The 18139-nt window shown below is 43.0% G+C and overlaps 2 protein-coding genes and 1 long non-coding RNA gene across 5 annotated transcripts in view; 1 reads left to right on the forward strand and 2 right to left on the reverse strand.

The window, feature by feature from the left end:
- The first annotated feature begins 458 nt into the window (after positions 1 to 458).
- LOC106536732 (uncharacterized) lies at positions 459 to 3597 on the forward strand. Its single transcript, XR_001312574.1, has 2 exons — positions 459 to 1020; positions 2640 to 3597. It is a non-coding gene; the product is annotated as an uncharacterized LOC106536732 (long non-coding RNA).
- A 901-nt stretch (positions 3598 to 4498) lies between these two features.
- Positions 4499 to 13850, reverse strand: ehd2b (EH-domain containing 2b). 2 transcript variants are annotated; one of them, XM_014034052.1, is made up of 8 exons: positions 13380 to 13850; positions 11646 to 11745; positions 11330 to 11560; positions 10457 to 10633; positions 8413 to 8510; positions 6275 to 6687; positions 6029 to 6193; positions 4499 to 5895 (listed from the first exon to the last, which is right to left on the reverse strand). In XM_014034052.1, exons 3-8 carry the CDS (start codon positions 11548 to 11550, stop codon positions 5347 to 5349), a joined length of 1623 nt encoding a protein of 540 aa, XP_013889506.1. In that variant the 5' UTR covers positions 11551 to 11560; positions 11646 to 11745; positions 13380 to 13850; the 3' UTR covers positions 4499 to 5346. The 2 variants fall into 2 exon arrangements, with proteins under 2 accessions (XP_013889506.1, XP_013889505.1); XM_014034051.1 differs by having other exon boundaries at positions 8395 to 8510.
- A 68-nt stretch (positions 13851 to 13918) lies between these two features.
- The window catches only part of LOC106536729 (glioma tumor suppressor candidate region gene 1 protein), a gene marked incomplete at its 5' end in the record, with an annotated part of 5600 nt that continues 1379 nt past the window's right edge, over positions 13919 to 18139 (reverse strand). The window contains 3 exon segments of one of the 2 annotated variants that reach the window (XM_014034050.1): positions 13919 to 16873; positions 16963 to 17065; positions 17163 to 17257. In XM_014034050.1, the coding sequence (XP_013889504.1) occupies positions 15330 to 16873; positions 16963 to 17065; positions 17163 to 17257 (1742 nt within the window). 2 annotated transcript variants of the gene reach the window in all.

Below are 18139 nucleotides of genomic sequence, written 5' to 3' on the forward strand. Positions count from 1 at the left end.
TTGCCAAAGTTACAAGGTTGTAACCTATGTAGAAACACAGTATTTCCATTGGTCAAATGACTATATAAAAGGGCTGTAGTGAAGGTTGTTTTCTTTCATGGTGCTGACTTTATCTTTGATTTATTAGGATAAAACATGAAACATGAAATGACAAGAATTATTTAGATCAGATTTAACCCCACATGTAGATTTTAACACTTTATAAGGCCACAAAAACTCATATTTTATCAATTTATGATATGTTCCATGAGCCTTTTCAACTTGTACGTATGGCAGACTTTCTCCAAGTGCACAGACTAAAACAAAAGAGGACCATTGCACAGTTTGATTGTTAAAAATAAAGGACCTTACTTAAAAAATATTTGTATTTCATGTATTATATTGCTGCACTTGGCCCGCAGCTCTGGATAGATTTTCATTTTGGCCCCCTCGGGGAAAATGTTTGGGCACCCCTGAAATAAATGTTTCTTCACCTCATAAAAATATTAAACCAAGTCCATTTTTTATTTGCTAAATTAAAATTTTTGTGGATAAAATGTTTGAAGTCATATTTTCAGTCTTGTGGAAACAGATGTTCTTCATCCACCAGATGTCGCTCTTCTTCACAGCTGATCCTCTTTGTTTTGTTTCTCAAAGAGGAATCCCCCACAAAAACAAGGAGTGACGCATCAGGAGGAGACCCCGGTTTTGTCGAGTAAGCTTTGGGGGGATCTGGTGCTGGCGGGGTCATCTGGTCCGTGTCACCCTCTGATGGATTTATGACTCAGCGGAATTTAAAACAACAGAGGATCTTTGTTCAAACCGCCTGAAGCAACATTTCTGCACTGAATCCACCTTTTTCTCTGTTTTCTCAGAGTCCCAGCAGAGGGTGTGGCCTCCTGCAGGTTCTGCTCCAAATAAGGGGAAAGTTGTTTGAAATTCTTCAAAAAAGGCTCCAGTGTTTGGATCCTGAGGAAACTTTACGGACCCTAGGAAAGGAGATATTAATAACTCCAGACCAGCCCACCACATTCCTCACATGTGAGTCACTGTAAGGCAGGGAGCAGGGAGCAACAGGAGTGGATTACCTCCTTTTTACAAAGGAGTGGAACCAGGAGGCCTCAGGGTCTCCCCCTCAGGAAACTTTGAAAAAAATAAATAAATAAAAAGTCAAACATTTTGTGTTCAAAGCACAAAGGTTTAGAGAGCTGGTGGGATGAGACGGACCACGTGGTCTGAGGGGGGGCAGGGGAGGCCCCAGATGGAAAATGGTGCTATGGGGCCTTGGCAGAGGGGAGTGTGAGTCACTGTTGATCTGCCCCGTCACCAGGAGACCAAAGGAGCCCGACGGAAAGAAAAAACAAACACGTTCCACTGCTGGCTCTGGAGGAGTTCACTTTTTGATGCTTAAAACCCAAAATGTCTGGAAAAGTTGTGCAACACAAACAACTAGAGAAGAGGCATTTCTGCAGTATGCAGCGTGAACGCTTAAAGAGCGCTGAGAGATTCTTCCAGGAAAAAAAGAAAAGATGAACAGAAATGTTGCCAAAAAAAGCTGAAATTAGCATAAAAGTAGCTGTAAAAGCTAAATCTAGCACAAAGAAGCAGAAAGAGCACGTTTGCTGAAAGAAGCCTAAAAGCTTAATTTAGTAAAATTAAGCTGATAAAAGCACAAAATATTTAATTAGCAGGACAACTGAAATGAGCAGAAAGATGGCTGAATAAAAACAAAAAGCCCAAATTAGCTGAAAATAGTTAAAAGTAACTTAAATTGTTCAAATCAGCTGAAAGAAGCAGAAAAAGTTTGCACAGTTGATAACACAAAAGATTAAATTAGCAGAACAGCTGACAAGAGCAGATAGCTGAAAAAGAGGCTAAAATTAGGAAAAAAGAAGCCAAGAGAAGCTAAAAAATAGCTTAAACTGCAGAAAAAAACTGAAAGAAGCATAAAAGCTTAATTTAGTAAAAAATAAGCTTACAGAAGCACAAAATATTTAATTAGCAGGACAGCTGAAATGAAAAGAAAAAAAAGCTGAAAAAAACAAAAAGCTCAAATTAGCTGAAAATAGTTAAAAGTAACTTAAATTGTACAAATCAGCTGAAAGAAGCATCAAAAACCTAAATTAGCAGAAATCTGATAAAACAAAAAATAGAACAGCTGAAATGAGCAGAAAGAAAACCGAAAAAGCTAAAATTGGCTGAAAATAGCTAAAGTTGCCTAATTTGTAAAACAGCTGAAAGAAACAAAAAGCTTAAATTAGCAGAAAGAAAAAAATGTAATTAGCAGAATAGCTGAAAAGAGCAGAAAGATAGCCAAGAAAAAACAAGAGGGCAAAATTAGCAAAAAAGAAGCCGAAAGAAGCTAAAATTAGTTCAAAGAGATTAAAAAATTTGAACAAAAACAAAAGGTGAAAAAAACTATTTTGAAGGATCTTAAGAACATTGAAGACAGCTCCAATCATTTTCAATGACAAAAAAATGATGAAAAAGCTAAAATATCTCAAAAAGTATAAATTGATGAAATATCAAAAGTCATAGCTGGAGCTGAACGTTCATGAGTTGCTAAAATAGCCCAAAAATTGCGGAACGAGAAGCGAAAAATGTATCATCAGTGTGAATTCTTTACAAATATTCACATTATTCATCTTTTTCCTTCACAGGTTGCAGGAGGACACAGTCTGCAGCAGAAATCGCAAGACTGCACGGTGGCTCGGCGGGCCTCGTGGTCCTGAGCTCACAGGTTCAAAACCTAGGAAGGAAATTTGCAGTAAAACAATCCAATCTTTCAGGTTTGTTCACAGAAAGAAAAACACAAGATGATATATTCAAAGTATCAAATTTTAGCAAAAAGTGCAACAAAAACTTTGGTGAGGAGAAACGTCACATTTTATTTCGTTTTTATTCATATACAGTAGTCAATAAATTTGTCTTTCAGTCTGGTTAGAGCTCATCTTAGCAGGTGAAACAACAGCAACGTTTATAAAAAATAATACGTATCGTGTGAAAAGCACGAAAGTGAAATTAATTCAGGCTGTTAGGATTGTGCTTCAGAATAAAAAAAGAACAAACATGAGCTAAGCAGGTCTTTGTTTAAAAAAAATAAAAATAATATTCTCACAAAGCAAATACGTTCCAGCATCAATATATCACTGATTAAATGTTTGGTGCTTTAATACAGAAACTTTATTTTCTAATATAAAGTTTAAAGCTTTTCTCTCAGCGACGCTTTTCAACAAACACAAATAAAAAAGAACAAACATTAAAAAAGAAAAAAGAAACGCCCAAACATGTTGACTGCTTCTGTTTGTTCAGCTGTGCAGGTGTACGGTCTCAGGTGAGCTATGCAGCACTGTGCAAAAGTTTTAAACCTCTCCAGGCTTCTTTAGTCAGAATTTCTTCTGTTTTTTAATGGTGGTCCTGATCTGTAGGTTTTCAGACTTTGTCTGCTTTTTCACTCACTTCCTGATTGTGAACGCATTTTGTGCACATTTGGCTTTTTGATAGTTCTTGTTAGAGCTAAAACACTAGAATCTGTCTGTCTGTGTATTTTTTTTATCAGTTATCAGTTGAGTTTTAGGAGGTCAGAGTTAAAACGGCTCAATGAATTAAACATGCAAATGAGTGAAAAAGCAGTAAGTATAACTAAGGATTACTTTCTGAAAGTTACCTTTAAACCTGCAGAAATTCGTGAATTTTTTTTTTTTTTTTTTTTTGCGAAGTCTAGAGCTTAGAGTAAGGGTCTGCAACCTGTGGCTCCAGGGACACAAGAGATACATTATTTTTGTTTTTTATACTCACAAAAAAGGCTAACTTTGGCAATTTTTATATCAATTTGTTCACAAATATGTGACGGAAATTACTATTTAATTTTATATGTGAATGCATGTAAATTAGCAGTATGATTTAGTAAATTCAAAGGGGGGCTCAAATCTTGCCAAGGGCACCAAATTGTCTACGGCCAGCCCTGGTGAAACATGTTAGATCTTGCTAGCAGCCTGTTAGCCACTTCAATAATCCATCTTCCAGCCTTAAAGTTGGATGTTTCTCTCAAACTGAGGTTTATAGTAACTCAGTACATTTACCTCGTTAAAGGAGGATTTGTAATTTTAGCAATCTTTTAAATAGCTACTTTTACTTTTATCATTTTAAAGCTAAAAATGATACTTTTACTTCTTTACTTTAAAATGTAACACCTAGTTACTTGTTACAAAAATAAATATGTTTGAACTCATCATGAAAGATGTTTATGCACTCTAAAAAATGAAGTGTTGAATTTACTCAACAAAGTCAAGTCAACTGGCTCCACTAAGCCTAGTTGAGTAAATTGATCAAAGAAAATACAAATATTGTTCAATTTACTCAACCTGGTTTAGTGGAACCAGTTTGGTTCAGTAAATTCAACAGTTTATTTTATAGAGTGTGTAAAAGTGCTTTTACTTTTCCAATTTTTGTGAACAGTTTTATGACTTTTACTTGAGTAGTTTTCTCATCAGTGAAATTTATTTTTAACAAAGTCATTTTCTGTTCATGCAATTTTACTTTTACTTAGTTTTTTTTCAAGTACTTAACAGACCTCTGCTCTCAAATCCATCAGGTTCAGCTTTAAAACCCTTTAAGAGTAAGAGTTTGCTTAGACTACATAATAAGAATTTTGTTTAAAAGTTGTAGTTTTTAGTAAATCTAGTATAAACTATTCTTTACATGAATAATATATTTTTCTCCTGAAGTGTAAAAATAATAATAAACATTAAATTTCGCCCTTTTTTTAGTTTTATAATATTGCACCCACCAGCCCCATTCAACAGACTCGAAATGGCCCACGGACCACCTGTTGATGATCACAGTTGTGCCCCTTTTTTCAACTCGGGACACATTTTATTAGTAAAGGTTGCAGACCCTTAGAGCCTTAGAGCAGAGGTTCTCAAACTGGGGTCCATGAGAGGTATTTTGGGGGTCCCCAAAAATTTCACTAACTTCTTACTTTGGTTTTTATTTTAAAAAATGCGTAGGGAACAATGAAATAATAAAACAAACATAACAAACTAAATAAAATATATATATTCCCATGGCATTTAGGGGTTGAAATGAGCGTAAATTATCTTTTACAACAGCACAGGGTTTATGAGGGGGTCCCTGGAATTGTTTTGCCCTTGTAAGGGGTCCCCAGACCCAAATGGTTTGAGTTGAGTGCTACCAGTTTAGACTAGTATTTGTAAAATTCGCTGAGTCATGGTCATTTTTGTGCCGACTCCTTTGAAGGAACAAGGAATGAGTCTGGACTTTACCGTGTGACGTGTTTGTGTAGGCTGAGAGGATGAAAGCAAAAACAGACAGTAGCATGAAGTGGGTCAGGAGGCGAGCTGTTCCTTACGCATCCGAGCCCTTCTGCCGGCGTTTGGAGGGTGGGACCAGGCGACTAGGCAGCTCGGGCGGCAGGCCGTGCCCCTCCAGCTTCACCTCAATCAGGTGGCTGGCCAGGGCGAACTCCTCGTCGTCCAGCATGCCGTCGCGGTCCACGTCGGACAGCTTCCAGATGCGGCCCAGGACGGAGTTGGGCAGGCGGGAGCTCACCATCCAGTCCTTGGCCTTGGTGCCGCTCAGCTTCCCCTCGTTGGGGGCGAGGTTGTAGAAGATTTCGTCGTATTTGGGCTTGTCTTTGGTCACCACCCAGTCCTCCTCCTCCTCGCACGGCTCCCCGTTCTCCACGGCGAAGGGGTCGCCCTCCATGAAGGGTCCGGCCCGGGTCCCCAGGAAGGCGCCGCCCTGAACGCCGGGCTGGTCCCCGGCCTCCAGCTCCTCCTGCCGCAGGAGGGGCATCAGCTTGGCGATGTCGGAGGCGAGCAGCTCGTCCAGGGCGGCCATCAGGTTCGGCTTTAATGTCTTAAACTTGGAGAAATCGTGAGCCATCAGTTGTTCCTTTAACATAAACAAGAATGAGTAAACAATCGTAAACAGAGGCTGTGTCCAAAACGGTGGGCTGGGTCCTCCAAAGGACCCGGCCCACCGTTTTGGACACAGCCAAAGATAATGTGTGGTGACTCAAACGGACCTGCATCTTGGTGCAGTCGGGGAAATCTCCAGGAGAGATGTTGTGCTGCAGCTGAATCTTGGAGAAAATCACCGGCAGCTGGTAGATCAGGTTCTTCTTCTTGTTGTCCTTCCTGAAGACTGATCGCATCTCCTGCTTCAGGTAGCTGATGATGTGGGCATGAACCTGCAGGGAAACACCTTAGAGGTTCTTCAACCGCTCCAAGGATCACCCGTTAGGAAGTCGACGGCGCGCGGGGTCACCTACCCTGACCAGGCGTGCCCTTTTCACCAGGTCGTTGAGTTTCCGTAAAGCTGCGTTGCGTGGGAGGTTCTGGATGTCGGCGAACAGGTCCTCCTCCTCCAGCTCGAACAGCTTGCGGTTGTCCGTGACCATCAGCGGCTCCGACCAGAAGGAGCCGATGTACACGCGCAGGACCTCGGGGGTGCCGAACACCTTCCCCAGGGACCACATCAGGGCACCGTAGACCCTCATCAGCTGCTGGGTGCCCACCATATCTGCCTTGTTGAGGACCACTCGCAGCTTGTCCTCGTTGCCCTTCAGGGCCCCGATGGCCTCGGAGAACTCGTCAGAAATCTCCAGCTTGTGGGCGTCGAACAGCAGGATGATCCGGTCCACTCGCTCCGCAAACCAGCGCAGAACCGCCGGGAAGTCGTAGCCTGGAGGAACGAAGAGAATGGAGGGAGGAAAGAGAGAGAACGGAGGGAGGAGAGAGAGAGATCAGACATCCATCATCCATTCTTCCATCCATCCATCCATCCATCCATCCATCAGTTCATTCTTCCTTTCATCCATCCATCAGTTCATTCTTCCATCCATCCATCCATCCATCCATTCTTCCATCCATCCATCAGTTCATTCTTCCATCCATCCATCCATCCATCCATNCATCCATCAGTTCATTCTTCCATCCATCCATCCATCCATCCATTCTTCCATCCATCCATCAGTTCATTCTTCCATCCATCCATCCATCCATCCATCCATCCATCCATCCATCCATCCATTTCTCTCTCCAGCTTCTCCTGAGGATCTCCAGGAGTTCCCAGGCCAGAGGACATGTAGCCCTTCCAGCTCATTCTGGGTCTGCCCAGGGGTCTCATAATAACTGGAGGTCTGGAACATCTCAGTTAGGGCACCCAGAAGACCTCCTAATCAAATGCCTAAACCACCTCAGCTGATTGTTTCTATGTGGAGGAGCAGCAGATCTACTCCTCCGTGTGTTTGACCCTCATTAGTTTCAAGGATTCCTTCAGGAAAAGAAATACTTTGTATTTTGGTATCGTTGCGTTCACCACACTGAACGTGGAGCAGAGAAACCAAACAGCTGTGAGAGGAGCTCAGAAAAAACATTGTAGATATTCATGTTAAAGCTAAAAGATCATGTCGAAGTAGTTTCACATTCCTCTGACCACAGCTGACAATGTCATTAAAAATATAAGGTTCATGGAACTGTTGCCATCCTCCTAGGACATGGACACAAGAGGAAATGTGACCCCAGGTTGATCAGATGGATAGTAATGGTAGGAAAAGGAAGCCATTTAAAACGATTAAAGTTGAACTCCATGAACACATTTGGAATGGCCTCACTAGAAAAAGGGGACACAACTAATGACAAAAACATAAATTCCAGACTGGAATTCAGGAAAACACAACGATAAACCTAAAAGTTTCTGGAATCGATAAGACAAAACAAACTTTTTGGTTCCAGTACCATAAGTTGTGTTTTATGTATTATTATAGAAGAGTCCCAACACATGGTCATCATGGTTGTAAATAATAAAATACTTATGAAAAAGCTAAAAGCTGCATAACACAAGAGATGTCCAGGATAAAGAGAAAAGAACTGAAGTTGCTGCAGAATTTTGCGAAACATCATTTTTGATTCCCGAGCACCGGAGGCGATGTGCCGTTCACCTCCGCCGCTCTGAAGTGGGGGAGGAAAAAATGTTCCGGCTCATAATTCAAAACCATTAAAATGTAAACCGTTTTGCAAATTTATGGAGCGAGGAAGCGTGTTTGCAATGATTTGGATGTGCTGACTTTTTTCCCTGCAGTTAGATTCTTGCGCAGACTGGAGCAATAATGAGTTACTTGGAGCATGGGAGGACAGAGGAATGCTGCGAGATGAAGATGAAGGTCGTTATTTCTCAACAGTGCATTCCTCCAGATGTGCTGACAGAGCTGCTATCTGTTCTTCATTAGCAGTTTGCGGCTGCTCGGGGTCCTGCTGCCAGGCGTTATGGTGACAGAACAAACGGGTCTCGTGGGTTAGCCAAGCGTGCCGAGCAGATGAGTGGGTATGATGATGATGATGATGATGATGAGGAATCTCTGTTGCCCCGCCCCCTCTGCCCTCTCCTCACCTTTGTCACCCCGCTCACCTCGGCTCACTCTCTGCTTGGCTCCGGACAGGATCCCCGGCGTGTCGATGATGCTGATGCTCTCCAGGACCTGGTTCTGCATCTGGGCACACTGGAATCTGGTTTAGAAAGCAATGAGTTTATTCACAACGAAACATGATAACCAGATCATATTTTTAGTTTCATGGTAACAGCACAAAGCAAAGAGTTGAGAAAGGGCCATGTTCTCCACCGATGAGACCAAATGTTGGCGTTTTTGGCGGGAAATGTCTCGTTATTGTCTAGTTCTGGGTCTGTTCTGCATTAATGCCAATTTTTCGGGCTTTGTAAGCTTTCCCCTCATGCCAGAGGCACTAATGCACCCCCATACCATCAGAGAGGCAGGCTTGGCTGGACGCATACGTGTCCAGTTGTACAAATTGTTTGCATATTACACAGATTTCCCACCATTTTAGCACATATGCAGACCTAAAGAGAGAATCTCAAGGATTTTTTTTTAAATTTAGCTTTAAATGTATTATACATCTCAAAGCCTGTAAGGATATGTGAATTTTGTTCCATGCTCCTCCTCACACTAGACTAAATCATGTGTCAAACTCGAGGCCTGTGGGCCAAACGTGGCCCACCACCATGCTTTATGTGGCCCACAAGAGCTTCAAAGATGTATTAATGTCTTAAAATAAGCTGCTTTAAAGCCAGCACTGATCATAAACTACATTTCCCATAATGCAACTTTTACCCACAAAGTGGCAGCATTCCACCACTAGGTGCACAGGTTGCACTTTTTCGCCGGCTTTTTTTTTTTTTTTTTTTTGCTGCAGTTGTCTTGGGAACAGGGAATTTCCCACTTACATGTCGTAAATTTAAATTGGAATGCCCTTCCAGTGGGAATTCCCTGTCGGAAAGAGGGAGAGTTCAGAATTCGAGAAGGCAGCTACTCACCACAGCTTAACAGTGAGTACAACTCTCTTACTTTTACCTTTAAAACTATTTCTGTTTTATTTATTTCACATTTAGTCAGTCGTACACGTAGTACTTTTCAGTGTTTATAAGAGGACGTGTTAAAACGCTGTTTCTATGCAGGAAATACCAGGTAGAGCAAATGTCATTAGTTCATTCCCTCAACATGTAGCGTGAGAGTATTACAGATTTTACATGACATTTACGTATTTCTGAAGGTCAGTTAAGGGGTTGACATATATCTCAGTCATCATGTTTAGTTGCAAATGAGTTTATGAGATTTGTAAATCGTTGCATTCTGTTTTTTTCTGAATTCATTTCACTTTGATTGAACCTCAGTTGTTAAATATGAAACAAAAGTTACAATTTATGGTTGTTTTTTCTTTAAAAACTCAGTATGATCAAAGAAAGCCATCAACCTTTCTTCCCTTTTAAATTTTTTTTTTCACAGATCCCCTCACACCCGGTCCCTCCCACCGTCGGGGCCCATTGTGTGCAGGTCGGCCCCGCTCCGCTCGGGGCTTCCTGAAGGAAAATGACCGTTACTGCCAGAATCAAACAATAAGATCTGCTAACGAGCTGAGGTTTGAAACAACAACACCGCTTCCTGCCGTTTAAGAGCTTAACGAGTCCGCAGCTCCCTCGCAGAACAGGAAGTCCCCGACGCAAAAGGAGACGCAAGTAGATGACCTCAGTGTGGAAAAACTTGCATCAGATGGAGACTCCGTGTTTCTGGTGGTTCTGCTGCACAGATCAGACGGTTGACTCAGTGGGAAAACGCGTACAAGAAGCTGGAACCCCCAGAAAATAAAGTTGTTAGGAAAGAACTGATTTACTAACCCCCCCCCCCCCTTCATCTCTGCTCCCCCTGAGGGTCCGTGGAGTCCTCTGACCTTGTGTTTCAACTTGTTTACAATAAAATCCCCCCCTTCATCACCCGCTCTGCTCCCTTTCTTCATTTTTCCACAAATAAGGCGAGTGACTCCTCACTCAGACATTTGGCACGGGCGCTTCAAATTCCACTTTCCACAAAACGTTCCGCCGGCCCCCCGGCCCCACCCCCCGCCTGCTGCTGATACCACAGAAACCCTGAGAGCAGACCCACCTGTTGAGGAAGGTGTTTCCGAACGGGTTGAGTTTGCGGAACGGCTTGTTGGGGTCTACGATCAGGGCGTTCCCTGGAATGACCCCCTCCACGTCCCCGTGCATGATGGCGGTGAAGCAGTCCGTGGTGGGCTCGGGACCGATCCTGCTCCCGGGGATTTCCTGCTCCAGCAAATACCTGTCGCAGAAATCTGGCGTTTGAATCGAATAAACCAGGGGGTCTGCAACATTTACAACCAAAAGGGCCATTTCTGCTCCTGGGCTCACTAATTTGTCCAAATAAGCTCCAGCTGTGATTATCAACTGGTGGTCCGTGGGCCTTTTTAGAGCCTTTTCGTGAACCTTTATGGCCAGTGGAGGTGACATAAACCTAAAAAATATATTGTGAATTTTATTATTTATTATTATTTTTACACTTCAGGACTGAAGAAAAAAAAAAACATTCGTGCACAAGAAAAATATTGGCTATAGTTTATACAGAATTTCATAAAAACCAGTACAGCTGACCTAGTCAGACATTTTTTTTCTAATTCTTCTTATTATGTAGTCTTAAAGGTGTTTAAAGATAATCCTGATGGATTTGAGAGAAAGATCATAGATTATTTAGGTAGAAAACAAGCTAGCATGAGCTAACGTTTCACTTTTTGTATTAGTATTTTTGTATTAGCAGTATTGATCACATATTTGCATGCAATTTATTAGTGTTGTGAGTATAAAAACCAAAACAAAGAAAAACATCTGTTGTTTGGTCACATTTCAAGGAGCCACTGCAGAGGGACCAAAGAGCCACATTTGGCCCCAGAGCCACAGGTTGCAGACCCCTGGAATAAACCAAACAAAACAGAAAAAAAAGGGGCAAAACTGAAGAAATTACTTGATGAAGGTGGTCTTTCCGGTGGAGTACTGTCCCACAACCAGAACCATGGGTTTGTTGTCAAAATCTGCATCCTCCAGACTGGGGGAGTGGAAGTCGTGGAAACTGTAAAACTGCTCCAGAGGCAGCAGCTTCTTACGGTACAAAGACTTCAGCCCCTCCGTCACGGTGCGGATCACCTCCGGCGCCTTCTTCACATTCTTACGCCCCCAGCGTGACATTTCTTAGCGGCTGATGGCGAGAAAAGAAATCACCTCTGCGTTTCCTGCAGGGCAAACCTTCAGGTGTTTCCTGTATTTATATAAAAGCCGCTCACTTGTCCTTGAGGCCTCTTCTGTACACAGCAGGAGGAACGATACGCCTGGACCTGGAAGCCTCTCCTTGAAAGTCGTTCCCACGCCGGCGGCCTTTAGCTCCTGAAACGTGGATGAAAACAGACAGATGAAACAAAAGAAACTAAAAACATGAAAGGGGGAAACGCACCGAATGAAATATTTGTGTTCCTGTTGGATGTAGAATGAAGATGAGGAATGTTGAGAGTACGCCTGGAAAACTTGCAAACCCAACCCCAGCTCATTTCCTTACAGTAAAATGAGTAAGACGATAATTTTATCTCCTGCAGTTCTTCTCAGTGGAACCGTAACAGACTAACCCATCAGTTTCTGATGAAGTCTGGGAGTAAAATATAAATACAAACAGGATTTAATGATTTCAAATACATCAAATATAAAATAAATTTAATGGCAGCAACATATCTTTACAATAAAATTGGTTTTTCCTGGACGTTTTAAACCCCGTACGTACTTTTCTGTATTTCGTACTGTTCATTTATTTATTGTTTTCAGTGATTTTTGGTCAACCGTAGCACAAAAAAACAGCTGCACTGATAACAGGAAATTTGGCAGGGCTGTAGATGAGTCCGACCTACACTGCACCCCCCCAAAGGTTTTACGATACACCCCAAATTTGAGGAAGGGGCTCCATCTAAAAATGGGGTGGCTGAACATATATAAATGCTTATAACTCAAAAACTATTCAACACAGGAGCTTCAGATTTTGTTGTTGTTGTTGCTTACTCTGATGATCCATCGGGCCCAACAATTTGCACCATCCACACACTCCAGACCCCCCACTCAAAACAATAAATCTGTTCTGGTACGTTCTGATGCGTTGGTGCTTTGCAGTATCTAGTTTCAAACAAGTTTTGGTTCCGAGAAGATGGTGATGTTTCTTCTTTTTTTGCACGATAGAGCTTTAAGTAATGGATGGCAGAGGATGATTTGTGGAAGAGATCCTGAGTCGATCCAGGAACGTTCGTTCTGTTTTATACACAGATTCAGCTTCTCGACAATGTTCTTTTGAAATCCAGTCCTCTTCCTGACCCGTCGCCTGATTAGTTACTTAATGACACAACTTTTAACGAAGTGTTGCTGCTGTTAAATTCAAACAAACCTTTTTTTTCCCCATAAAATAATAGTTTTTTAGTTTAAAGAAAACTTGTTCCATTTTTTACAAGATTTGCTTTGTGGTTTTGACATTTTTCAGTAACGAGGTCGTAAATGGAACCTCTGGGTCAGAACAGAGAGAGATATTGGGCTTTTAACTCATCTGTGCAGAACTTCTGTAGTTAATTTAGAAAAAAAAAAGAAGAATAAATCAGCCTTGGGGGGAACAGGGAGCACAGTCCTAACATGTCACAAGACCAGTGTGGAAAGTCAAAATGGCGATCTCTGGAGACGTTATATGTTGCCATCACAGACCAACGCTTCATTCCAACTATGATTATGAGAATCCTGTAAAGTTTGCTGAAGAATCTGGAGCTTGAAAGCTATTGAATAAAAGTGGTTTTCTGCACAGTTTTTAAGAAATACTTCTTTTATATTATTAAAACGTACATGAACATGAAAAAAAAACATAATTAGAGCATAAAAGCATTAATCTGTTAACGACACAAGCATCAAAATCAAAAATATAACTAATCAAACTTACAGATTTGTTTTATTTCTCAAGAGTTCTATTTTTAAAACTTAAAAAAAAAGTTATAATTTACCCAGCTGTTGAGTAATCCCTGGTCTCTTCCTCTCCAGTTTTCTCCTCTGAAGTCTGGAAAACTCAAAAACACACAGGGAAAGAAAAAAAAAGGTAGTTTTAGAGGAGCAGCTGCAGTCTGGGTGTACCTCCGGCAGCGAATGGGAGCCCTCCGTGGAGCTGGATTACAGAGGATCCTTCTTCTCCGGAGGGGTTTTTAATGCATTTCAGATGATCTCCTCCTGCAGTGATGCCTGAACAGCTCTGAGCTTCTGCAGAGCGATGGGCTGAACAGCAGCCAGAGGGCGTGGGCCTGGAAGAAGTGGGGGGGGTTGTTGTGATTAAATGATTTGGGTGGTTCTGCTCTTTTTTTTTTTTTAAATGACATAACAAACTCCTGCATGTTTCAAGTCATACAACCGCTCTTGTTTTCAAACTTTTCTTCTTTTTTCTCTCATAATTAAATGTGCACCAACATGTCAGGATGGATTTTCCCCTCAGTTCGTGCTCCTCCTGCTGGTCATAAAAGCCTTTAAATCCAACAAAACCACATGAAAACTCTTAACTGTTTCATAAAAGAAGCAAGGTTTAATTTACAGTCTTACTAAATGTACATTTCTTTTTAAAAAGTGTCATTATACACAATAAATACAATACAAAATTAATCTGTAATACTATACTTCAAATTCTCTTCCGGTCTTTTTTTATTTTGTACATTATTATCGTTCCTTTTTTTAAAATCTCCATTTCAATGCTTGTGCTGTGTTTGTGTTTGAATTGTCCAAAAAAAAAGAAAAAGAAAAAAAAAAGCGTCAGAAAAGCTGAAAACACACAGAAAACGAGCTAAAACCGGCCTGACCCCTGCTGATCAAAATGCATAACGCTCCGACCCGACAGAACGTGAGAGCCAGAGGAAGAGTGGTCTGAAAACAAAACAAAAAACACCTTTTATATTCTGACATCATGGTTTTACAGTATCAGAAACACGTTTAAACGTTAAAACTTTTGCAGCTTTGAGGCCGACGAGCCAAATAAAACAAAAGTTAATGTGCTGTTTGATTCTGTAAGGCAGCGTCGTCTTTGTGAAATATATAAAAAACAGTAACTATTGTGACCTTTTACAGTTATTTACGCTGATCTGGGACTTTATTTCTATCGTTTTTAATGCAAACAGATTATCAGCCGATCACTCCATGCATTTAGGCGTGTAGACGTGACGAAAACGACTTTTATTTGACTTTGTGAGGTTTTAAAACCCAAACCATCTCAGGTCTAAAAAAAAAAAATAGAAAACTTCAGAATGACATCTTCAAGAAAAAAAAACATGTTAAAATCGCTTTTACCCACTTCTCTTCCTCTGATGCTCATTTTCAACATCTAGATGCCTAAATGCTTCGACTACGCTGCATAAAGTTTCAATCTAAAGTCTTACACACTTCTATCCAACATAAAAGTATTTTTGATTTTGTTTTGAGGCTGATATATGAAGCAAGAGATTATTAATCTTGTTAGACTTAATAAAAAAGGTGTAATAATCTAACACATTCTGCATCAAATCAAGATTAAAAATTTTTTTTTCTGAATATAAGTGTGCAAGACTTGGTTAGGTGATATTTTTTGCAGTGTAGGTGTGTTCGGCTGAACAGGTGCAGATAATAAAGAGTGACGTAATGCTTTTAACCCTTTGTGAACTGTAGAAACAAACTCAGAGGGACACCGTTCTGCTGCTCAGACCGCGTGAAAGGAATGTTCACATACAGAAAGGAAAAAAGGTGAAAAGGGAAACTCATCTTGATGCTAACAAAAAAAAAAGAAAAGAAAAACAGGTCAAAATGTCGAGTCAGCACATTTATTCTAGCAGGAAGTTCGGACTGCATGAGACAGAAACGTCTGGACAATTCAAAAAGGACAAACACATCCAGCTGAGCGCGGCAGAGTAGAACCGTCCGTGACCCGGCCCCCTGGGGGGCTGTTATCTGCTCTGAGTCTGGGGCACCAGGCTGCCGTTGTGGCCTCGGCCCCCGACCTGCTGGGCCAGCGAGGACGACGGCGAGGCGGACGAGGGGGCCGGGACCGACGGCCTGTGAGACGAGGCGGCCGAGTCCCCCGGGCGCTGGCTTTGGTGGTGGGGCCTGCCGCTGCCCCCCCTGATGTGCAGGCCGCAGGCGGGGGGCTCCTGCTGCAGGTTGAGGATGCTGTCGATGGCGCACTGCAGGTGCTCGTTCAGGGAGTCGTCTGGAGGGCTGCCGCTGGAGAAGCTGGCGTTGTCCATGTCGGGGGAGTCCGACTTGCAGCGTTTGGCAGGAAGGTGGGAGTCCCGTGTGAAGGAGGACTCCGGGGAGGGGGGCCCAGGGGCGTGTTGGTCCATTCTGAACGTCCCTCCTGTCCTGTGTCGGTTTTTCTCGTTCAGCCTTTTGTATTTGCCGACGTCCGGCTCCTGGTCGGCGCGCTCCTCCCCCCGGTCCTGCGCCCCCTCCCTGTTCAGGAGCAGCGAGAGGTGGTGGTGCTGCGCAGGTCTCACGCCGCGGCCCAACACCTCATTCACCCGGTCCGACCCCAGACCCCCCCGCTCTCTCCGGTCCACCTTCACGCTGGCTATGACCGTCCGCTCTGAGGGAGGGGTGGAGGCCTCGTGCCCGGGGGGCGACGGGGTGGTTCCGGGGTGGGACAGGCTGTCCCCGCCTCCTCCCGGGACCCCGGGCCGGACCCGGGGACTGACGTTCTCCCGGTAGGTTTTTCGAAGCGGCAGCCGGCAGGTGGTCTGCGGGGGGGCGGCGATGGAGGCGGGGCTGTGTTTGGAGCTGTGGTCCAACGATCCGTTCATCTGCGTCGACGAGGAGGAAGAGGAGGCAGTGGGGGGAGCGCCGTCTCTCAGCAGGGGGTTGCACTGAGTGGTTGTTGTGGGGACCGACGCCGGGGACTGGGCTCTGGGAGGCGTCGATGGAAGGTGGGACTTGGCGGGTTCTGGCTGAGCCCGAGGTTCGGGCGTGGACTGGCCGCTCCGCCGAGGCTGGGGGGCGTGCTCCGGGTCCAGGGCGGTGTTGTGGACCACCTTGCTGAAGCCCGTCTGGTCCTGCTTGATCTTCAGCTTCAGGCTGATCCTCCTGCGAGCCTCGTAGGTCTTGATGGGCGGTTTGCTGGTCCGCTGAGGGAGAGCGTCGTCGTCGTCGGGCGAAGGCGACGCCACTGGAGAGCGGCTGAAGGCGGAGGTCTGACCGGCCGGCTCCGGACAGCTGGAGGACCAGGACACCGAGGCTCCGCCTCCGCCCTGCTTTATGACCAGTTTGGTTGGCGGGAACGGGGAGTGGGAGGGAGGGGCAGGAGCTGGAGCGGGAACCGGAGCAGGAGGAGGGTTCGGTGTCACGTTGGGAAGAGGAGCTGGGACGGGAGCAGCAGGTACCACAACGGGAACAGGAACTGATGCGCCTGAACTCACTGAGGAGACCTCAGGAGGCGACAGCTTTTGTTGGGATGAAACTCCGCTCTCTAACATTCGAACGCTGGCCACAAACTCCTCTGCAAAGAAAAATCAAAAACAAAATAAAACCACACGACAACTTTCATTTGGTTCAGACCGAGAAAAACACAAAACCACACAAAGGTACCTGGTCTCTCCTTCGCCAAGATCCTGTCCTGACTCAAGGCGACCTTCTCCTCCTGAATGAACATCCTGTCGATCATCACCATCTCTGCCGAGGGGCCCAGTCTCTGCTCAGGTTCAAACATCCAAAACAGTCGCCTCAAAATCAGCTCGAAACAGAAAAACTGCCGCTTCTTCTGAGAGGAAGCTGCTTTATAAACTTACTTTAGACTCTGCAAACAGCAGGTAACGATATTTATCCAGCATGGCCTGCGTCCTCTTCAGCAGCTGGCAGGAGACCCTCTCAAACTCATCGTCCACTGCGTCCAAAAAACATAAATAAATAAAATAAAACAACGTTTATGAGGACAGAGTGTCCAAACCTTCCAGCTGTTTTCTCCTGTTTTCCTGTTCAGAGTTGATCTTCAGCAGATTACTTAACCCTTTCTGACATTCAGGCATCAAAACATTCGGCTCACTCAAAACATCACAGCTTTGACTTCTGATTGTTTGTAACTTTTAATTATTTAGCTTTTTTTAAATGTATTAATAAGAGTGATCGCATCAAATCTTTGTTAGCTTTAGCATTTAGCTACTATTAAACTACTGTTATTATTTTAACCTTCAGCTACTGTTTAGTTTTAGCTAGTTTTTTTTACTCGTCTTAGCTTTTAATTACTGTTTACCAGTTCTAGATTTTAAGTGAAGGAAAAGTTTAGCTTGTTTTAGCTGTTAGATGCTGCTCTGATCATTTTACCTGACACCTACTCTTATAAGTTTTACGTTTAGCAGCTGTTCAGCTGTTTTTAGCTTTAGACTACAGATCTGATCATTTTAACTTTTAAACTACTGGTATGCTATACTTAGTTAGCATAACAGTTAGCTAATGTTTTGCTAGTCTTAGCCTTTAGCTACTGCTGTCTATTTTTAGCTATAAACTAATGTTCTGCTTATTATACATTTCAGCTATTGTTCTGCTGGCTTTAGCTTATACTGTCTGTTCTGATAAATGTATCTGAAAGCTGTTTTGCTGGTTTTTGCGTTATAATTATTGCACATTTTAGCTTTTAGTTATCTTTTTTTTAATTTAGCTTTTAGCTACTCTTTGACTAGTTTTTCTTCATAGAATTTGTTTTGCTTATTTAAATTTTTGCCAATTTTTTACATTCAGCTTTTACTTTTTAATTTAGCTTATTTTAAGT

This window comes from Austrofundulus limnaeus, unplaced genomic scaffold (genome assembly GCF_001266775.1).
Source record: "Austrofundulus limnaeus strain Quisiro unplaced genomic scaffold, Austrofundulus_limnaeus-1.0 Scaffold1951, whole genome shotgun sequence".
NCBI lineage: Eukaryota > Metazoa > Chordata > Actinopteri > Cyprinodontiformes > Rivulidae > Austrofundulus > Austrofundulus limnaeus.